The 21,657-nt window shown below is 39.9% G+C and overlaps 1 protein-coding gene across 2 annotated transcripts in view; it reads right to left on the bottom strand.

Annotated features, from left to right (window-relative positions):
* Positions 1 to 21,657, bottom strand: part of DUSP16 (dual specificity phosphatase 16) — an 82,712-nt gene that overhangs the window by 10,771 nt on the left and 50,284 nt on the right. For both annotated transcript variants that reach the window (XM_035707035.2, XM_049102395.1), the window contains one exon: positions 11,901 to 12,064. In XM_035707035.2, coding sequence (XP_035562928.1) covers positions 11,901 to 12,064 — 164 coding nt within the window. The remainder of the gene's footprint in view (positions 1 to 11,900; positions 12,065 to 21,657) is intronic.

Genomic DNA, 21,657 nt, shown 5'->3' with positions numbered 1-21,657 from the left:
TACAGGGATTTATCGCATTAAAGGTAAAGGCAAGTAGTAATGTTGCTTTCTATTCAATTCAGTAATGAAGACCTTGAAGTTTCAGAAGAGAACAGGCAGTTCTAAGGACAAAACATGTTACAAGTCTGTAATGACTGTCAAATTTGATTTCCCCACAGGAAGAATATAACAATGTATACTTCTGACAAGTCGCCTCATAACCTACAATTTATAGAAATGGCCACTGACCTAAATTCAATCAAAAAATATTTGTTGAGTATCTTTGCTAGAGGTAACTTAATAATATTATGGTACATAGTACATACTAATAAAATAATATCTAAAAGAATAATATCTAACAGTTAATGAATGCCTACTATTTCTAAATATTGTGCTGAACATTTAAATATATGGTCTCTTGGGATGCCTGGGTGGTTCAGTGGTTGAGCGTCTGCCTTTGGCTTAGTTCATGATCCCAGAGTACTGGGATCAAGTCCCACATCAGGCCCCCCAGGGAGCCTGCTTCTCCTTCTACCTATGTCTCTGCCTCTCTGTGTCTCTCATTAATAAACACATACGTAGTCATTAAAAAATAAGTAAACAATCTCTTGAGGATGTGGAGAAAAAGGAACCCTCTTACACTGTTGGTAGACATGCTAACTGGGGCAACCACTCTGGGAAACAGTATAGAGGTTCCTCAAAAAGTTAAAAATAGAGCTACCCTATGATCCAGTAATCACACTACTGGGTATTTACCCAAATCATACAAGAATAATAATTCAAAGGCATACATGCACCCCTATGCTTATAGCAGCATTATTTACAATGGCCAAATTATGGAAGCAGCCCAAGTATCCATAGATAGATGAAAGGAAAAAGAAAATGTGGTATATACGTACAATGGAATGTTATTTGGGCATAAAAAAGAATGAAATCTTGCCATTTGCAACATGGATGGAGCTAGCTTAGCATATAATTTTTTAAAATTTTTATTTATTTATGATAGTCACAGAGAGAGAGAGAGAGGCAGAGACACAGGCAGAGGGAGAAGCAGGCTCCATGCACCGGGAGCCCGACATGGGATTTGATCCCGGGTCTCCAGGATCGCGCCCTGGGCCAAAGGCAGGCGCCAAACCGCTGCGCCACCCAGGGATCCCTTAGCATATAATGTTAAGCAACATAAGTCAGAATAAGACAAATACCATAGATTTCAACTTCTATGTGGAATCTAAGAAACAAGCAAAAGGGGGAAAAAAGAGACAAAGCAAGAAACAGACATTTAGCTCTAGAGAATAAATTGATGGTTACCAAAGGGGAGGTGGGTAGAGGGATGGAGGAAACAGGTGATAGGGATGAAGGAAGGCACTTGTCGTGATGAGCACTGGGTGATATATGCCAGTGCTAAGTCACTACAGTGTATATCTGAAAGTAATAGAATGTAGCATGTTAACTACATTGGAATGAAAATTAAAAACAATAAATACCTAGAAGGTCTCATTTAATCCTCACAACCACCCTCTGACACGAATACTATTATTATCCTCATTTTTAAAAAACTGACGTTTGGTGAGATTACATAATGTTTGCAAAGTCACACAGCAAGAAAGTGGTAGAGAGTCAAGATTCAAATCCAAGTACATTCGTCTCCAGAATCTGTCCTGAGTCGCCATGCTCTAATTGAAGTTCCATTTAAACCAAGTTAGATGGAGCAACAAGGTAACTAGCCTATATACACATATTCTCTTTAACTAAATGAAGTATTAGAATATAAAGTTTAACTTCATTCTTTATGCTCTTTTTAATGATCACCAATAAATGAGGAAGGAAAGGGGCACCACCCTGGCCCTGAGCTTCTCTGAGGAGACAGACTCTCAGAGGGACTCAGGCCACCTTTGAGGAGATGTACTTAAGGTATTTATGTCATCCTCTGTTTTCCCTTACTATCACCTCTGCTGCAGCCACAAGCATTTACAGTGCTGGCCTCCCTGCCATGTTGACACTGGTGTCTCCTGCTGCATGCTGAGGATTGGCTGTCTACATGCACAGTGCCTGCTGTTGAGCTCACTGTTGCCACACACCAAACTGCAGCAATGCCATCATGCTGGACAAATCCGACACATGAAAGGAAGCCCTTCAATAATCCAGCTTACGATGCTGTTAATAGCTCAAAAAAACTATTTTTCACTTATAAAACAATGTACCATAGAAGATGCATTTAAGTAGTTGCTTTGTTTTTTTTAAAGGTTTTTTTATTGGGGAGGGGTAATCTCTGCATCCAACATGGGGCTCCAACTCATGACCCTGAGATCAGATCAAGAGTCACATCCTTTTCTAACTGAGCCAACCAGATGCCCCAGTAGTTTATTTTAAACAATGGGCAAAAGGAGAAGGGGAAAAAAGACATTAATGTATTAAAACTGGGTGATGGTAAATTAATTAATTAATTTATTTATTTATTTTAAAGATTTTATTTATTTATTCATGAGAGAGAGAGAGAGAGAGAGAGAGAGAGAGGCAGAGGCAGAGGGAGAAGCAGGCTCCGTGCAGGGAGCCCGATGTGGGACTTGATCCCCAGTCTCCAAGATCAGGCCCTGGGCCGAAGGTGCCACCAAACCACTAAGCCACCCGGGCTGCCTAATGGTAAAATAATTTAAACACAAAATGAAATGAGAAAAAAAGGACATGATCTCGATCATAAATATAGCTTTATGTATAAAAATTTTATTGCAAAAAAATCTACTTATTAAGTCAATTATTACATATTCCCTGAAATTCTTTTTTTTTAAATTTTTATTTATTTATGACAGTCACAGAGAGAGAGAGAGAGAGAGAGAGAGAGAGGCAGAGACACAGGCAGAGGGAGAAGCAGGCTCCATGCACCGGGAGCCCGACGTGGGATTCGATCCCGGGTCTCCAGGATCGCGCCCTGGGCCAAAGGCAGGCGCCAAACCGCTGCACCACCCAGGGATCCCTGAAATTCTTTTTGTAATAAGATAGGACCTGATAAATAAAATATGGCCAATTTTTTTTAAGAACATGGCCAATTTTAAAAGCAAAAAGGCAAACAGAGTCCTAAAATGTTATGTAAAATTTACAAACAATTTTGCTATTAAACATGATACATAATGTGGATTGGCAGTTGCTACATCAGTGGAAAAGTCAGTTAAAAGGAGGAAATCATTAAAAATGATATATATACACTTGAAATATTTTATTTTTATTTATTTATTCATGAGAGACACAGAGAGAAGCAGAGACACAGGCAGAGGGAGAAGCAGGCTTCCTGCAGGGAGCCCAATATGGGACTTGATCCCAGAACCCTGGGATCACCACCAGAGCCAAAAGCAGACCCTCAACCAATGAGTCACCCAGGTGCCCCTGAAATATCTTATTTTAATTGAAAACAAATAAATAAAACAATTCACTAATTTCTAATGCAGGACCATGGCTTTTTTTTTTTTTTTTTTTTTTTGTAGGGGTTAGCTGACACTTACCTTTTTTTTTTTAGCTAGAGTTCTTAAGGAAATCACAACTAAACGCATTTACTATTCAGTTTCCATTTCTTTAAAGAAGAGCAAAAACTTGTAAAACATCAGTAAAGAATCCTGAATTATGATCGTTCCCCCAGGTATTTTATAGTTGCCTTGTTGCCTTACTGCCTGCCCTAGTTTAAACAGAAAAAAAGAAAAAAGAAAAAAAAAAAAAAAAAGAATGCAAAGCAATTTGTTTTTCCTGAATCTTCCAAAGCATTTACCTTAGGTCATAGAAAAACAACTCTCTTCCTTCCCTCATTCATAATTCATGGGTGTATGTAATATTTTAATCAATGTGCACGATTATAATAAGTAAACTAGCCTAAACAGGTTTTAGAACAAACATAGTAAGCATGCTGGTAAGCACATGTCCCAATGGTAGAAACAAACAGGCCTTAGCGAAGTGCCTCCTGCTAGCCACAGGCCAGCGGCACCTGCTGGGCCTCAGGGTTGAGGTGCTGGTGAATCTCTGAGATGTGAGGTTTCATGAAGTTATACATATTATTAACCTGCTATCCTGATTATTTTTACAAAGGTACATATAAGTGGCTGAGCGGATATCGTATGTCAATGTTTCTGACAGTGGAACTGGAATGGAACTATGTAATTATGAAGAATGGGTCTGTTCTACAGAATAATGATAGCTTTTATTCACAGATGACTGTCAAGGACTTCTTACTATGTTATAAAGAGGTATTTATGGAATCTGTTCAGTTCTGTTTTAGTATGTTGTGCAAAACATACACAATTGAGTATTACTCTATCCCATAATTAAACATCACAGTCTGTAACCTTTCAGAGGGCACTCGTTATGCCGTTTAATATTTAGCTCAACTTTGTGCTAAGTTTGCTAACAGGTGCTTTCTACTGACAAAATAATCTTCCCTGGCCTTCAAATATCCTTCTGACACATTGGCCTCTCAGTTCTTTGAACTTCTCACCTTGACGACTCACTAATGAGGCCCGGTCTGGTCTCAGTCATTACCAACCACCACCCTGCCCTAATCTTGAGCTCACACACCCCACTCTGGGATGTTTCCTTCTCTCCTTCTGGTTTTGCTGCCTCTTATACCACCACTCTTGGGATCCTCCGATTCCCCAGGATCTACATGCTGCTGATCCCACGTCCTTTTCTCTGTACTTTTCCTCATGATATCCATCTGCCTGCTTTGCTCTAGTGAAATTCCGTGGTCAGTCATTATAAACCACTCCCTTGCTTCCACCCTCAACTCCTTTGTCCCACTATAGCTTCTTCACATTCACTCGGCAAGAGTGCAGCCCTGTGTAAATCTAGTTCTCCACCTGGTCTGCATCTGTACCCATGTAGCTGGATACAGCCAGAGAAAAACGCTCAACAATGCTGCTCAATCTCACCTCCAATTCATGGTCCTCAGCAATCATTTTATTTCCCTAGCCCTTGCACTTTCCCTCTCTCCCAGATGCCACTTCACCCATTTCCCTTTTTCTTCAAATGCTCTGTGTATCCCTTTAGCTTCCCACTCAGGCAATGGATCAACTTTTCCTATGACACTGAAAAATGTGAAACAATCAGAAGCAAATTTTTATAAATTTCCACTAACTTCATTTACCTTTCTAGCAGCACATGTACCCGTATGCTCTACCTTTCCTCCTGTTGCATAGATGAACTCAGTATGGCAGGAACAATTAGAAGTATATGGGTACTGGCCTCAGAGAAACTAGAGCACAACCTAGCACGTCACCGTTCATTACCTGCATGATCTTGGATAGGTTATTGGATAGGTTACCTTACCTCGCTCAGCTATAGTTTCCTCATCTGTAAGATAGGGCTAATGATGTATATTTTGTAAAGCTGTGTGAGTATAAAATAACTGGCATATAAGAGTCTCATTAAATTTTAGTTCCCTTACTTTATCTTAAGAATAGCTTGTGGCAACATAAATTGGTACAGATAGTACCAATAGTACTAGTACCAATAGTACCCCCGTGTTCACTGCAGCATTATTTACAATAGCCAAGATATGGAAGCAACCCAAGTGTGCCATTGACTGATGAATGGATAAAGATGTGGTATATGTATACAATGCAGTGTTACTCAGCCATAAAAAAAAATAATGAGATCTTGCCATGTGCGACAACATGCATGAACCTTGAGGACATTATACTAAGTGAAGTAAGTCAAAGAAAGACAACTACTATAAAATATCATATGTGGAATCTAAAGATACATATGTGTATCTAACCTACTCATAGATACAGAGGATATATATGGAGGAGATGGGTGAAGGTGGTTAGAAGGGACAAATTCTAGTAATAAAATAAGTCATGGGAATGTAATGTATAGCACGGCAGCTATAGTTAATATTCCTCTATTGTATATTTGAAAGTTGCTAAGAGAGTAATCTTAAAAGTTCTCATCACAAGAAAAAAAATTGTAACTATGTGTGGTGATAGATGTTAACTAGACTTACTGTGGTCATTTTATAATATACACAAATATCAAATCACGCTGTATACTTAAAACTTTATATATTAACTTTACAACTTAATATGTTGTAAAATTACATCTCAATAAAAAATACCTTATATATCATACAGCATATGAATTCTGTCTCAAGAAGCTGCCCCTCATACCATGTTGTGTACATTTTTCACTAATTCAAACTGTCCTTTCTCCTAATTAGATTGAAGTAGGGCAATTACATTGAATATAGCAGGCTGGATATAAAAAGGGTTCATCTGCAAAGGAAAAGAGATTGTCCCCTAAGAATTTTTAAAAATGGATTCTGGCTTCAATATACAATTAAGAAGACTTTCAAAAATGACATTTCCTAGTCAAAAATTAATCTTTTATTATTTTATTATTACTTAGGATTTCCATTCACAATTTTTTTCCCTTTAAGTTTCTCTCTCCTAAACCAGGAAATAAACTTTGCCCTGTAGTTGGACTGATTTCTAAGTATGGATTCTATAATCTGTTGATGCAGACTGTGGAGTAGTATATGGAACACAGAGTGATATAATAAATCAAGATTTATTATATCACAGCCTTAATAAAGCCTTAATACAGCCTTAATAAAAATGTTCTATTTGGTCAAGTTCCCATGTCCAACTTGACTGAGGAGAGATACCACATTTAATCACCACAGGCATTGCAATTCCAGATAATGGAATAGTAATTTTTCTTTCTGAAATCAATTCAATAAATAATTTTGCATTTGCCACTCCTTTTGCCTTCAAAACCGACCTTAAGTTCTACTTCCTCCATCCAGCCTTCCTCGACCAACCACACCCACTGTATCCAGCACTCACCCTAGCATCCTGCGTACTCCACCCTTGATAACATTAACCAGGGTCCCCATGAACCAGGAACTGTCCTTGGTGCTTGGCATACGTCACTTCATTTGAACCTCACATGAACACTAGAAGGCAGGAGTCATTAACAATTTGTAGGTGAGGAAGCCAAGACTCAGGGACCTGGCTAAAGTGGTATGGCTGGCCAGGTGGAGCCCTAGGACTCAGAAATGCCTACCTCCAAGGCCAGCTCCCCACCATTATGCCATGCTGCCTTGGTGTTGAGTTCTACTGTCAGTCATCTTGTCTTATGCATCATTGTGGAATGAACAGGTGTTGTCTAACCAGCTTGCACACTGTGTGGTGTATTTTTACATAATTTTTTATCTTTTTGTCTTCCTAGAACATAGGGAAACTGGGAAAGCAGTATTCTGTGTCTAGGCTAACTCTGGTAAGAAAACAAGAGAGAAATAGTCATCCCAGGGGCAGGCAGAACCACCAGGTAGACAGGAAAACCAATCTGGCATGTTCGAAGTGTGAAATGAGCAACACAAAGAATGCTGACAGCACACTGTATAAATGGGGTGGGGGAGGGAGGGGGCAGCAGAACCAATTTAGTGAAGAAGCTGAAGCCGATCACTGCAGATACAGCTCTGAGCCAAAGGTAATTCCATCAGATGTTTCGTGCATTTCTGTGTGAAACAAAAGTCTCTACTGGAAATGTTAAGTGATCAAGCAGAAAAGCAATCAAGAACTTTGCTCTTTCACATAGAAACTGGAGATTCTTACTCAAATCCTGCTCAGTTCAGATGTGAATTGGGCCTCAGCAAACTACTTTTAGTACTATAAGACATTCCTGTTCTAGCTCTTGTACAAAGACTAGAGAATAAAAGAACAGATTGTGAGAAGCAAAAGTAGTTGTGAAGAAAAAAAGAAACCGAAAGCATTCTTTTTGTTACCAATGACTTCTTACGATCTTTTACAGAAGAGCCACGTCTTCAAGACCAGAGTAAAATTAATACATACTGAAAGCAGTGACCTACACCATCCACTATGGTAGCCACAAGCCATATGAGGATACTGAGCACCTGAAATGTGGCTTGTCCACACTCAAGTGTGTAGTAATTATAACATACACCAGACTTTAAAGACTTAATAAAAAAAAAAATATATATATATATACAGCAATATAGTTTTTCTACACTACACATTGAAATGCTAATATTCTAGATATACTGTGATAAATAAAATATTATAAAAATTAATTTCACTGGGGCACCTAGGTGGCACAGTCAGTTAAGCACCCACTCTTGGTTTCTGCTCAGGTCATGATCTCAGGGTAGTTAGATGGCGTCCCACACTGGGCCCCATGCTCAGCATGGAGTCAGCTTGAGTTTCTCTCCTCTTCTCTGCCCCTCCCCTCTGCACTCATGTGCAGTCTCTCATTCAAATAAATATTTAAAAAAATTAATTTCACCTGTTCTATTTTACTTTTTTAATAAGGCTACTGAACATTTTTAGTTAAGTATGTGGCTTACATTACACTTCAAGTGGTCAGAGCTGGTATAGAATGTGCTGTAGGAAAACCAGGGAAAGAAAGTCTCTGCAATGGGATGCCTGAGTGGCTCAGCTATTGGGTGTTTGCCTTTGGCTCAGGGTGTGATCCGGGAGTTACAGGATTGAGTCCTACATCGGGCTCCTTGCAGGGAGCCTGCTTCTCCCTCGGCCTGTGTCTCTGTGTCTCTCATGAATAAATAAATAAAATCTTTTAAAATAAAGTCAGGGATCCCTGGGTGGCTCAGCGGTTTAGCGCCTGCCTTTGGCCCAGGGCGTGATCCTGGAGTCCCAGGATAGAGTCCTGCGTCGGGCTCCCTGCATGGAGCCTGCTTCTCCCTCTGCCTGTGTCTCTGCCTCTCTCTCTATGTTTATCATGAACAAATAAATAAATCTTAAAAAAATAAAAAGAAATTAAAAAAAAAAGTCTCTGCAGTGATTCAATAAACTGTCAAGATACGTTAGTCCTTCATAACAGCCTGTTACAGGGAGGGGCAAGATGGATATTTCTGGTGTTATATAAACAGGACGTAAAGCCAGAACAGTAGCTTGAGTCTGAGAACGATTTCTGTTACTGACCAGTTTTGAATCCATGACTTCCCAAACACAAAATCTTGGGTAAGTGACAACAATTCAGGGTCAGCCTACTTCTTAATCCTATTATAAAGGTTAAATGAAATAATATAAAGACCCTAGCATTTTAAATAGTAAATAGTACGATCCTCCTAAGAAAATTTCTGTGATAGGCTTTCAAATTATTTTGGTGGCACTTCATTAAAAAACAACTAATAAAATTAATGGTCTTTAGTTGCTATTTTTAAAAACTTCAGCTTCAGGCAGCCCCAGTGGCTCAGCAGTTTAGCGCCGCCTTCAGCCCAGGGTGTGATCCTGGAGACCTGGGATCAAGTCCCACATCAGGCTACCTGCATGGAGCCTGCCTCTCCCTCTGCCTGTGTCTCTGCTTCTCTCTCTCCTCTCTGTGTATTCTCATGAATAAATAAATAAAATCTTTAAAAAAAAATTAAAAAATAAAAAAAATAAAAACTTCAGCTTCTAAATTCTAATTTAGGAAAAATTATAAAAGATCATCTTTGGGAAGAGAAGCAGCATATAACTTTTCCTGTAAAGTTTAAATCAGACAGCTGAACAGTGTGATCAGTCCAAGCTATCTGTGAAATAGAGGCACATCTGGTCCCAAAACTCATCTGCTGGGTGATGTTGTGGAATCCATCTAATATTTCTGGAATATCGGCTTCCTCCTTTATCAAAGACGACTGACTACATGATCACTAAAATCCTGTTCAGCACTTCCATTCTTCTCAACAATGAATCAGTTGTTGGTCAATATGAATTTCTACTCACCACTTTGAAAGCATGCTGACTTCTCACCATCCTCTCATCTACACGTGTGTTTCAAAGAAGTTTCCTGACAGTCTTCCATAGAAATTCCTTGACCAGGTTGTTTTCCCCGTGAACTTCCATATATCCACTCCTCCCACAACAACCACCTCCTCCCAATGCATCTATGTACACAGCCTTTTCTGTATACACTGAGAAGCCAACTAAAGGAGAAAAAGCATCCTTTCCCCACATTCTCCACACCGTGGTCCAGTTCAACTGCTCTCATCTAGCAGGCACTCACAGAATTATTAACTGAGACATTTGTTAAAACTGGAAACAGTACATAGCAAAATTAATGTGCCATTTAATGTTAAATGTCAAAAATAACAAAAATGATCTATGATGCAATTATTTGTAAAATCACTTGCAGAACGGTTACTTTTTTTTTTTTTTAAACTGCAAGTAATTCTGAACAGGATCCTTAACTAGTAATTTTACTTTCTGACTGAGGATTAACTAAAGCATCTTCAGCTTTGCCCCAGGGATGTACATGACTCTAAGAAATTAATTTTGCTTTCTGTGATATAATTTGCTTATCTCTAAAAGAATTAATAATAATCACATGTTCATAGGGACTGTGACCTCACCAGAAAGGCTCAATACAAGTATAAACTATCAAATTTCAAATATCTCACAGTAAAAGCAGACATACTAATAACAATGTCAAGGTAAAATTTTAGAGGCAGGAGTTTTGAAAACAAAAAAGAAAACAAACAAACAAACAAACAAAAGAAAACAAAAAAGAGGGATCCCTGGGTGGCTCAGTTGGTTAAGCGTCTGTCTTTGGCTCAGGTCGTGATCCCAGGGTGCTGGGATAGAGTCCATCATCCAGCTTCTTGCCTGCTTCTCTCTCTGCCTGCCATTCCCCCCTGCTTGTGCACTCTCTCTTTCAAATAAATAAGTTTTTAAAAAAATCTTGAAAACAAAACAGAGAAAATGAAAGACTGCCTCACTACTGCCCAATGATATGGTATTTTTGCTTTTCACATGCTAACACAAGCCAGTGAAGATGCTAGCTTTATGGTCAGCCCAATTCTTACAGTTATCCAAGGAGAAAATGTTGGGATATCATCCCCCACACAGGAAAGCAGCACCTGTAAATCACCAATAGGTGAATTAACATCTTTGACTGCTTTTTCAATTACAAGTGGCATAAAAAAGAGGTTGTTTTGGGCAGTCCCAGGTGGCTCAGCAGTTTAGCGCTGCCTTCAGCCCAGGGCATGATCCTGGAGACCCGAGATTGAGTCCCACATGTCGGGCTCACTGCGTGGAGCCTGCTTCTCCCTTCACCTATGTCTCTGCCTCTCTCTCTCTGTCTCTCATGAATAAATAAATTTTTAAAATCTTAAAAAAAAAAAAAAAAAGACGTTTTGTTTTGGGGTTTTGTTTTTTAGAGAAAAAGCCCTTTTCTGGGCAGTTAGAGCACTGGTTCCTAGCACTCCTGGTTAAGAGCAGACGAGCTGTGGTGGGAGACAAAGTTCAGTTCTACTACTGTTATGCTTGTAACCATTAGATACAATGGCCTCTGTCAGGGCAGGTTCATAGGTGAGGCACACCATGCTCAATATGGCCCACGTCCTTTTCAGCAAGAATCCATGCTCTTCCCTCTTCTTTCTCAATAAAACAGCTCCAGCAAGCCTCTGACAGGGCAACCTGCAATGCCTGCTCTTAGCCCTTGACCTCACCATCTTATTCCCACCCCCTCCTTCTGGCCAGAGGTCCTTCTGCAACCCAAGCCCAACCTGAGTCCCTTTCTAGTATACCTCAGTAAATACATTTCTAAATGTGAAAAAAAAATCTAGGAAATCTTAGCCTTCCTGAGTGTGTCCACTTACTACTATAGAACAATTAAGACTCTAAGAAAATAAGGCTAATCTTTTGAAAAGTCCTAACCCTCCATGTCCGGGTCTCCTGGACCTTCAAGCAACAAGCAAATGTCACAACAGATCAGGTTTCCTGTGGCACTACTCAATAACACCAAACAAAACAGCTCTCCAGGAGATAACCCAACTAACTGCTCCCAGGGAGCCACACGGAGAGTGGTATATACTTCCTCTTCTGAAAGCAGAGTGTGCTGGAAATGATAGCAAACAGGCAATCGCAGTTTCTCCAGATGCTAACAAGAAACCCTGCAGTGAAGGATGTTTTCAAAGCACCCACCTTGTTGAGGACATCTCGCTGGCAGCCAAGATAAAGATTGGGAAGAATTCGGGTTGGCCCAATGTTGGCAACAGGTAGGCAAGGCTGAGAAATGCAGGTAGGGACTAGAGCAGATTTTCCTTCACAGAGGCCAGGGAAACAACGGGAGAACTCCGCAAACCCACCTGAGAACAAACATCACAAAATTACACCATGTACAAAGATAAAAATCAGTCCTGCATGAACTGTTCAAAAAAAACTGTTTAAAAAGCAAAATCAAATCCCACAGATGCCAAGCGGGCACCACTCATGTGCAATTCCTGTCCAAGGCTGCCAAGCGCTAAGTACAGCATCCAGCACGGCCCCAAGCTTCACCTTCTCCAGCCCTCTCGATCTCAGGACTCCTCTCATTCTCACTCTCTCCGACATCGCATAGCCTACATTTCCTCCCTCCTCCCCATCCCCCAAAGGAATGCTTTTCTGTGGAACTTATAGAGGATTTAAAATAAGTAGCAAATAACCAAGCCAAAACAAATATTCACAGGAGCAAAACGGGAATATAAAAACCCCGTGAACTGAGGCCAGATGTTATTTCTTCAAAATAAACTTGATCAAGTTAAAAATTCCTTCCAGCATTAACTTTAAATCTTCCCACTATGCAGGTTTTTATTTCAAAGGTATCACAAACATACACACCCCTACTCTTGCAAATATTCTCCATCAAGGAGACAGTTCATCAAGGTTCATCAAGGTTCCCATAATTACTACGGATCCCTAGGCTCCGCTGTTCAGTTTGCTGAACACGATGAAGAAGTGGTGACAGACCCTAACTGCTCAGGGTATGTCAGGGCCTTGTGGCAAGATTCCTAGACCCACAAGAATCCCACTTTTCCTAGTCCAGTCCTTACAATGATCTGTTCTATTACCTTCATTAAGTCACAATCTTGCCATTTCATAATGAACAGAAACCTATCCCGCCACAGGAGGCACACTCTCACCTCCTCTGGAAAAGAAAAAAATGGGTAAGGTCTTCCCCCGGTTTTCTCATCTAAATATTCCTTGCTATCCAAATCCAAACCCAGAACCCTAAAGATTCTGATACATTTTCAGATAAATCTCCTCCTAGCCAAACCCTCACTACTTGCTGAGTTCAAAGCAGGAAGCAAAGAGATTTGGATCACAGGAAATACTTGTATATTTTTAGTACTATTTAATTAAAAAACAATTAACATGTTATTAGGAGACAAGGCAGCCCCCACTTCTACCTCTTTAATCAAGCCTTAAACAAGATACTAAAATCTCTTTAAATATTTATGTCTGGATGATCCTTGAGTTGCATTCTATTAGCCTTTAGTCTGCTTCTAGAAGCACACAAAACATGCCCTCAAAAACTGCAGATGTGCAGGGAGCTGGAAGGGGAGAGTGTCATCCCTTATCATCCCCTATAGTATTTCCAACTCAAGTTTAATCTGGACTGCTGTGTCTACCATCTATGCTCATTTTATGTTCCACAATGCAGCAAGTTAGGGTGACAGGAAGTCGGTGACAACTATGTCACCTGCAAAATGCTGAAGTGCGCATTCCTAGCCTCCTACCTAAGTGTTTGTTTTTACTTGTCAGCAGCTTGCTTATACTAAAGTTCTTAAGATAACCTGATGGAAAGAGCAGGTGGTTCCATTATAGAACCCCTGAACTCCTTTATGTGACAGATGTGGCCCTCAGGACACATCCTTGTTCAGGTTCATGGCTTCATTGCTCACCATTTCCAAGCCTGACCTCCAGGCACACAAAACCGACTGTTATTTCATATTCTGATGCTATTCTCTCATCCAAGAATACCACCACCACTACCCATGCATGTGCACACAGCAAGCAAACCACAAAGAGAAAAGCCCTATGATCGTTAGTGTGGGCAGAGAAAGTAAGAGCACAGGCTGAGTTCAGATACATTAGGACCCAGCCTCACCTGTGAGGATTCCTCCACCCTTGATCTGCAGTTGTTTAGCTACAGCTTTTTTTTTTTTAAAGATTTTATTTATTCATGAGAGACACAGAGAGAGAGGCAGAGACATAGGCAGAGGGAGAAGCAGGCTCCCTGTGGGGAGCCTGACGTGGGACTCGATCCCAGGATCTGGATCCCAGGACCCCAGGACCATGTCCTGAGCTGAAGGCAGATGCTCAACCACTGAGCCACCCAGGCATCCCTGTTTAGCTACATCTTGTTAGGATTCACCAGACACAAAATGAAAAACGCAATGCTTCTAAGGTTACATTTCCCAAAGTGTGCTCTGAAGCACTGGGGTCTGGCAGGAAGTTGACATACGAGGTATCAGTTTCAAAAAGTAAGAGAAGTACTGTGTATCACCTCTCCCTGGGATATTCACAATATTAAAGCCTCATAATATTAAAGGCTCCAAAAAGTATATCCAAGAAAACAAGTTTAATTTAACTCAAATAAGTTTCCCAAATTTATTTGACCATGGACTGCCCTCTAAAATCTACTATTTTCCCCTTTAAAATCTACTAATAGCTAGGACAACTCACACTTAAGGAAACGCTATATACTAGGACCATTGTGAGTCCTGAAATGGAGTCTGTCAGAATTCCTACACCCATGAGCAGAACAATCCCTAGAAAGGGGCAGCCTATGATGGCATATGTATAGGAGTGTCACTGATGATCAGGATTTATTATTTTAGTTCTACTAGTGTTCTGTTCCCTTTCAGTCTAATTGCATAATACAGTTATATTCCTTCCCAAAGTATTTCTTCTAACACTAAGTGTTAAAGGGTCTCACCATACTTTGCCTATCTCATACCTACCCAACCAGAATAATCTACAGGCACTATTGTGACTGTAATTTAATTGTACGAGTTTAAATGTTAGCTTCTACTAACTTTGGTGGTTCTGGTGTTTCTACAAAGAACTGTTCTCAGGTTTTGTTTTTTGTTTTTTTGTTTTTTTCCCCTATCTTGACTCCAAAAAAGTTCATCTAATAGCCTCTCATTTAAATCCAACAGAACAATCTTCCAGTAAACATTCGCAGAGAAAAGAGAAACAATCCAAGGAAACTCCACTTGAATTCCATTTTACGTTTATAAGTAGTCAGATATACGACTAATATAAGTAGCCAAAGAATTACCTAACATTTACTAAGTGAAAAACATTGCTCTAAGCACTTTATAAATATTTATTCCATCTTTATGAGTAGGAGGTGAGTGCTATTCTTATTATTCCCATTTTACAGATAGGAAAATAAAGGTTCAAAAAGACAGAGTAGTAATTGGCAGAACTGGGACATGCGTGCCAGCAGTCTCCCCTAGAGATTGTACTGTCAATCACTGTGCTGTATCACTTCTCCAAATACTACAGGATTAACTCCTTCTCAGGATGCAGGGGCAGCCTTGCTGATTTCTACTGGGTCTTGCCCTCACTAGCTGCGAGCGACCTGCTAGGTCTCAATACGAGACTAAAAATGGCCACATACTTCTCCCAAACTGATGGCAGAGCCTTGCTTCCCCAAAGCCATAGAGTTCAAATGCTTCACTGAGGGAGAAAAAAGGAAAGAAGGGTGGACATGACGAGAGAGACACAAGAGACTCTAAATGTACTCATTTCACATGAAGCCAATAACAGCACTGATAGATGAACTAGTTAAAATATAAATACAGTCACGGGTTTGTTCATGATCACAGTGTGCAAGATGTGGTGAGGCTGAAGCTGTCTTGAGCACTTTTCAGGCCTCCTCCACAAAGCAACTCTCAGAGGGGATACAATTTGGCAACAATCATCAACAGCGCCAGCAGCCTCCATTATTTGAGGTCAGTTTTATCTGTACTACGGATCCCACATCACTTTCACTTCAGGGGGATCTCAAAAGTGAGTGTGGCTCTAGAAAATTCTAGAGAATAGAAATAAGTGAGAGGAAGAAACCAGTTTTTAACCTCAAAACAAAACCAAAAAGCCAAACAAAACAGCAATGACACACTGCAGAACACATTATAAAACAAAAAGAAACTTCTTTCTTACCTATCTTTTCAACTAATCTCTGGCACAAACCTGAATTGCCTTAAAATATTTAAGATTTCGTTGAAATGAGAACATTCATTTAGTGCTCACTCTGGACTGAAATGTCCCAAACTATGGCTCCTACTCACTTCCAGAAAACACTACCTCAGCCAAAGAGTACATTTTCCCTGATCTTTATCTAGGACAATGTTCCACTCTGCTAACACCCTCCTTCATTGACAGTTTTTTCCATTCACTGACCTTTCATTCATTGTTGTACTCTAGTGACCCCAGTTTCATTTCATTAATTAGCAACAGATGAGACACTGCCTGATTTCCCCGAACTCTTGAAAAACTATCTGTGGCTTCATCAGCAACTCAGTTTTGAAATATGTCTAAAACGTCCTTCTTCCTCTTACAAAACAGATCTAACAAGAAGCATAATTCATCTACATAAACTTTTTGTTACAAATGGCTGACAGATACAGAACAGTCATCTTATCTGCCCTGTCATAACCCTCCACTGTCCCCTAGACTCTGTGTTAGATTCCATTACAAGAAGACACAAATCAGTTCATTATCCTTTGTTGAAAATGTTTTAAATACTTTTAAAGTTGTTCAAGGATTTAACTCACCATCAATCTCACCATGTTTCTCCTATCCCTAGATTTTATGCTGTTTGTCATCTGGGAATGTAGAAAATGCAAAGTAATATAACCCATACAAGCTCCCCGAAGGTAGACCTGAATTTAGGAATGGTGGTATCCACTCTTCTCCTTACTAAAGTGTTTTCAAGAGGAAGACATGTATGCAGACATGCCTGGCCCACAGAGAAATACAGAGGAGAGAACCAGTAGGTAGACCCTGCAGACACCTTTGGCCTCTACAGATTTGGACAGATAGACAAACTACAATTTCTGTTGGTCTTCCACAAACCCAACCAACAGAACGTATGCTTATAAACAAAAAAATATATATTACTTTGAACATGGAAAATGTTTGTTTGGTACATAGTCATTCATAACTTATATATCATTTTATTCTCCTTCAGAGCACCCCCTTTACAATTCCAGTCACAAATACCATTTTCTGTAAAAGCCAATGTGAACCACTATTTAATTTTCCAGGGGAAAAAAAAACCTCCCAAGTAAAATAAAATACATAAAACAACTGTACTAAACAATTCTAATTAGTTACTCTTTTCTCTGATTCTTGCAACCAGCTATGAATCATAGTGATTTTTCTTAAAAAGGAATATTTGTAATAAACAAAAGTAGCACTTTATTACAGCTTAGTGATGTGAAATAAATGTTGAAAGTCTCAAATTCTAAAAACGGTTTCCCTAACCTTTCAAACTAAAGATAAATGTCAATTCTGTTAAAGATAGTTCTCGCAGGGAGAAACACAGGACTTCACCACTTATGCTTCAGTTCAAATAGATGTCCCACAGAGCCACACAGAGCTGAGAGAGAATTAAAGGCTGCCTGCCCCCTCTCACATTGTGAATGGATTCCATAGCTCTATACAGAAATAGTATTTAAGCTCGACTTTATGAAAGACATGTTTCTAAAGAGTTAATGCAAATTAATTTTTCATATTAAATCATTTTTACATGGTTTATACAATCTCATAGTTTTTAAATATAGTTTTCATGCAGTTTAACCTTCGTTAAAGATTCCCTTTTTGCGACATAATACAACCCATTCACTTACTTCTTCAGAGTGCATGTGGAGGATTTCAGAAATACACTTCACCTGTAGAGAAGAGTTCTCTCCATCCTGAAAATAAAATCTGCTACTTTGCTATTGCACAAAGGAGACAACCCTAATATTAAAAACTGAATTGCTTGGGGATCCCTGGGTGGCTCAGCAGTTTAGTGCCTGCCTTTGGCCCAGGGCATGATCCTAGAGTCCAGGGATCAAGTCCCGCATCAGGCTCCCTGTATGGAGCCTGCTTCTCCCTCTGCCTGTGTCTCTGCCTCTCTCTCTCTCTCTCTCTCATGAATAAATAAATAAAATCTTAAAAAAAAAAAACTGAATTGCTAACTTGTATATTTCAATTGTTGAAATGTTATTTCACAGCAGATGTACATTTCGTTTCCCAGGGAAGTGACTGATTCAGGCAACTTTGTTCTCTAGGCTTACAAAAAGACTCAAGCGTGGTTGCAATTCTTCCAAGGTCAGTGGACTGTATACATGGGAGAGTTGAAACTAGTTAAAGAAAATGACAAAACATGAGAGACACATAACTCTGGGAAATGTGGTGGTGACTCTAGGACAAGGGGTGGTGAAAAAGGAGGTGGGCGTGGAGTTGGGATGACTGGGTGACGGACACTGAGGGGTGGGACTTGAAGGGATGAGCGCTGGGTGTTATGCTATATGTTGGCAAATCGAACTCCAATAAAAAAATACAAATAAAATAAAATGAAACAAAAATGAAGGCACCATAATTCGTGCCCCTAGAGAAAGCAAATATATATAAGTAGCTGTACTACCCAATGTATACAGGCTGGTCCAGGTAAGCCAACCCACACGTTTGATAAATCATTTCTGGGTGGGTAGAGAGCATGGGATATTTTTCTCAACAACTTTAGCAGCATTCCACCGTTGCCTTTTCAGCCAATCTCCGTTGAGCAGCACTGATGAGAAAAATCCCCAATATCATAAAGCACCAACTTCAAGCTCCTATTCCATCCGCTCCTTATCTGTTGGAGCACAGAACAAGAGGAAAGCGGACAGACAGGCACTTCTGTGGAGACCATCCAGGGAGCCTGATAAGTAGCCTATGCCTCATAAACTTTTCCTATAAATGACACCTTCAAAAAAGCTTACTCTGTTTTAAACAACTCTATCACCTGGCACAGTCAGGGAAGGAGAAATTCTAACTCATCTCATTTTTGGATTAATACAGTTATCCCCTAGACAACAAAATAGATTTTAAAGTTCCAAAGTACTAGCATTTAAAAAACCCCACCACATACTACAATAATGAATTTCTTGTGCTTCAGAATGTCTCGGTTTTACTATTCCTCAAAATAATATTACCTGGACAATTAGCAAAATCCAGAAATGTTTAGCAAAGAATCCTCAGAAGATGTAGAGTGATAGCTATTTTACTGATCTTTCCGATTTGGAACATGGAGCTACATCCAGAAACTCCTCCTCTTGAAACACCCACAACACACAGCCAGAACCCTTAATAAATGTCCTCAAACAAAGATAATTCTAAAGAGTGCAACCAGAATAACCAAACAAAAGGAATATGGCCAGAATCCACCACTTCCTAAATAAAATCAAGTTCTGTAAGATGGGAGCCAGATTCACAGAGGCAGCCCCATCAGATCCTGCAGTGCCATTAAGATGTGAAGATGAGGGCAATGGAACAGTGTCAGGGGACTCCCCAAGAAAGAATAATTTGAGACCCCTACTGCCATCAGCATGGAAGGGAAGGTTACTAAAGAGAACACACTTGCTCATTTCACCTGAAAATCAAAGATCTCCAAGCTTGTACTGTTTGATGCCCTAAAATCCAATCTAACACTTTCAACTACTTTAGGTCATTTTCTCAAGAGACGTACTGACATTTTTAAAATTTTTTAAAATAAAATAATTTTTAAATAAAACAAAAAATAAAAAATTTAAAAATAAACTGACATTTTTAAAATAAAGTCAAAGCCTCCTCTTTCCTTCCACATCCCCATCCACAGTAGTCCCATCCTCCCAGTTAGCTGGGGAACATCCACTGACTTTCCTTTATGTCTCTTCTATATGTCCTGCCTTTCCATTCTCCTGCTACCTCCCTAACTCCAGGACCTTCATGCCTCACTCTTACATAAATTCAGTAAAACAGCTCTCTGATCCACTTGTTCTTTTCCCCACTCATGTCCTCTCTGCTGCCAGATTAAACATCCTAAAACAAAGTTTTGAGGTAGTCTCTGCTCTCAAATACCCACAGCATAAAATAAAAAATTGAGCCAGGCATTCAAGATCCTTCCTAATCTAATCCCAACCCACTGTCCTACCTGCTTTTCCATGCCATCACCCTACATGGAAAGGGAATATCGGTCTTCTGTTTTCCTGACACAACCTGTGCTTTCCAACCTTGAGCCTTTGGTAATTTAATCTCTCTTCCAATCCATTTTGTATTTCCTCCTAAGCCACACGCAAGCACAAGTCATATCTCTTCTACAGAAATATATTCCAAAGATTTTTTTACCATAATCAATAAAATATATTTTACATCAAAAACCCTCTAAAGAGGGGCGCCTGGGTGGCTCAGTGGTTGTGTCTGCCTTTGGCTCAGGTCATGATCCCAGGATCCTGGGATCGAGTCCCATATCAGGCTCCCTGCAGGGAGCCGGCTTCTCCCTCTACCTATGTCTCTGCCTCTCTCTGTGTGTCTCTCACGAATAAATAAATAAAATCTTTAAAAAGCAAACAAACAAAAACTTCTAAATACACAGGTGATACCAGTGGCAGCCACAGACACTCAGAGATCTGGAGAACTGGCCAGGGGTCTCTAGTCAGTGCTGGGGGATAAGTCCCAGAAGCAAATTTCACAATACTATCTTCCCTTACTGAGTTGCTCTCTGATAGTTTCAATACATTTCTCTCACATTAAAAAAAAAAAATCTTTCTGGGGCACCTGGGTAGTTCAGTCGGTTAAGCGGCCAACTCTTGATTTTGGTTCAGGTCATGATCTAAGAGTCTTGGGATCAAGCCCCCTGTCAGGCTCTGTGCTCAGCGGAGAGTCTGCTTGAGGATTCCCTTCTCTCTCACTCTGCCCCTCCCCCGCTCACATAGGTTCTCTCCAAAATAAATAAATCTTTAAAAAAGTGTCCTGACCAGTGTATCTATATATGATCTTGCCAACTTAGAACTTCCATAAAATTTATGGCAGCTATCTGGCAGTAACTATTGCCATTGATTTGGTAACTGTAAATTACCTTTGTGTGTGTGTTGTGACCTCTATTTCTCTAGTTATAATACATTGTGAACTGCTTGTGGATAAGAATTATGTCTCATGCCCCTTTGTATCCTATCCCCTCAGTATTTAGCACAGTGCTTGGCACATAACTGAAATTCAATAAATGTTTACTGAATCCTTCCTTGTTACAATGAATAGCTGTTGATGGACATAAGTCTTGTATATTTTTGGTGTTCAAAAGGATTTCCTGATTCCATTCAAAGCCTAAAGCTATGTTGGCATGGGTGGGGGCCCAGAATCTGCTTCCTATTCCTAGACCACAATGCCCTAGAAGACTCTCAGGGTGTGAGAGGCAGCACATGGCAAGAAAAACATTTTTCTGCTACTGAAGGAATAAAGGTAGAATTGGTGAATGCTACTTTGGTCAATGAAAAGCAACACTGAATCTTCACCGTGCTTCTGACTTTACATGAAATGTGGAGAGAGAAATTTTTTCAGATGTCCCTAAGTGGCTCAGAACACCATGTGATCTGGAGAACCTGGTAACACCCCCAGGGCTCAGAATTCCATGACCTGGAAGGTCCAATAATACCCCCAGGGCTCAGGTAATCAGGGCACATCCCTTAGGAAACTAATCAGACCAACTACAATTAGGACCCAGATGAGAACGAAGTGGCTGTTGGACAGGTCTACAGCGATCATCAAAGGGCTTGGTGAAATGAGATTATTAATCAGGAGATAACTATGAGTCAAGAGGAAAAGGGGTATGAGTCTAGTCTCTAGAGAATGACTCTTAAACATCAAACTTGACTAACTTGTAAACTGTCCGTGAATCACCATATAA

This window comes from Canis lupus, chromosome 27, assembly GCF_003254725.2.
Source record: "Canis lupus dingo isolate Sandy chromosome 27, ASM325472v2, whole genome shotgun sequence".
Classification (NCBI taxonomy): Eukaryota; Metazoa; Chordata; class Mammalia; order Carnivora; family Canidae; genus Canis; species Canis lupus.
This window is presented reverse-complemented; position numbering and strand designations above follow the sequence as displayed.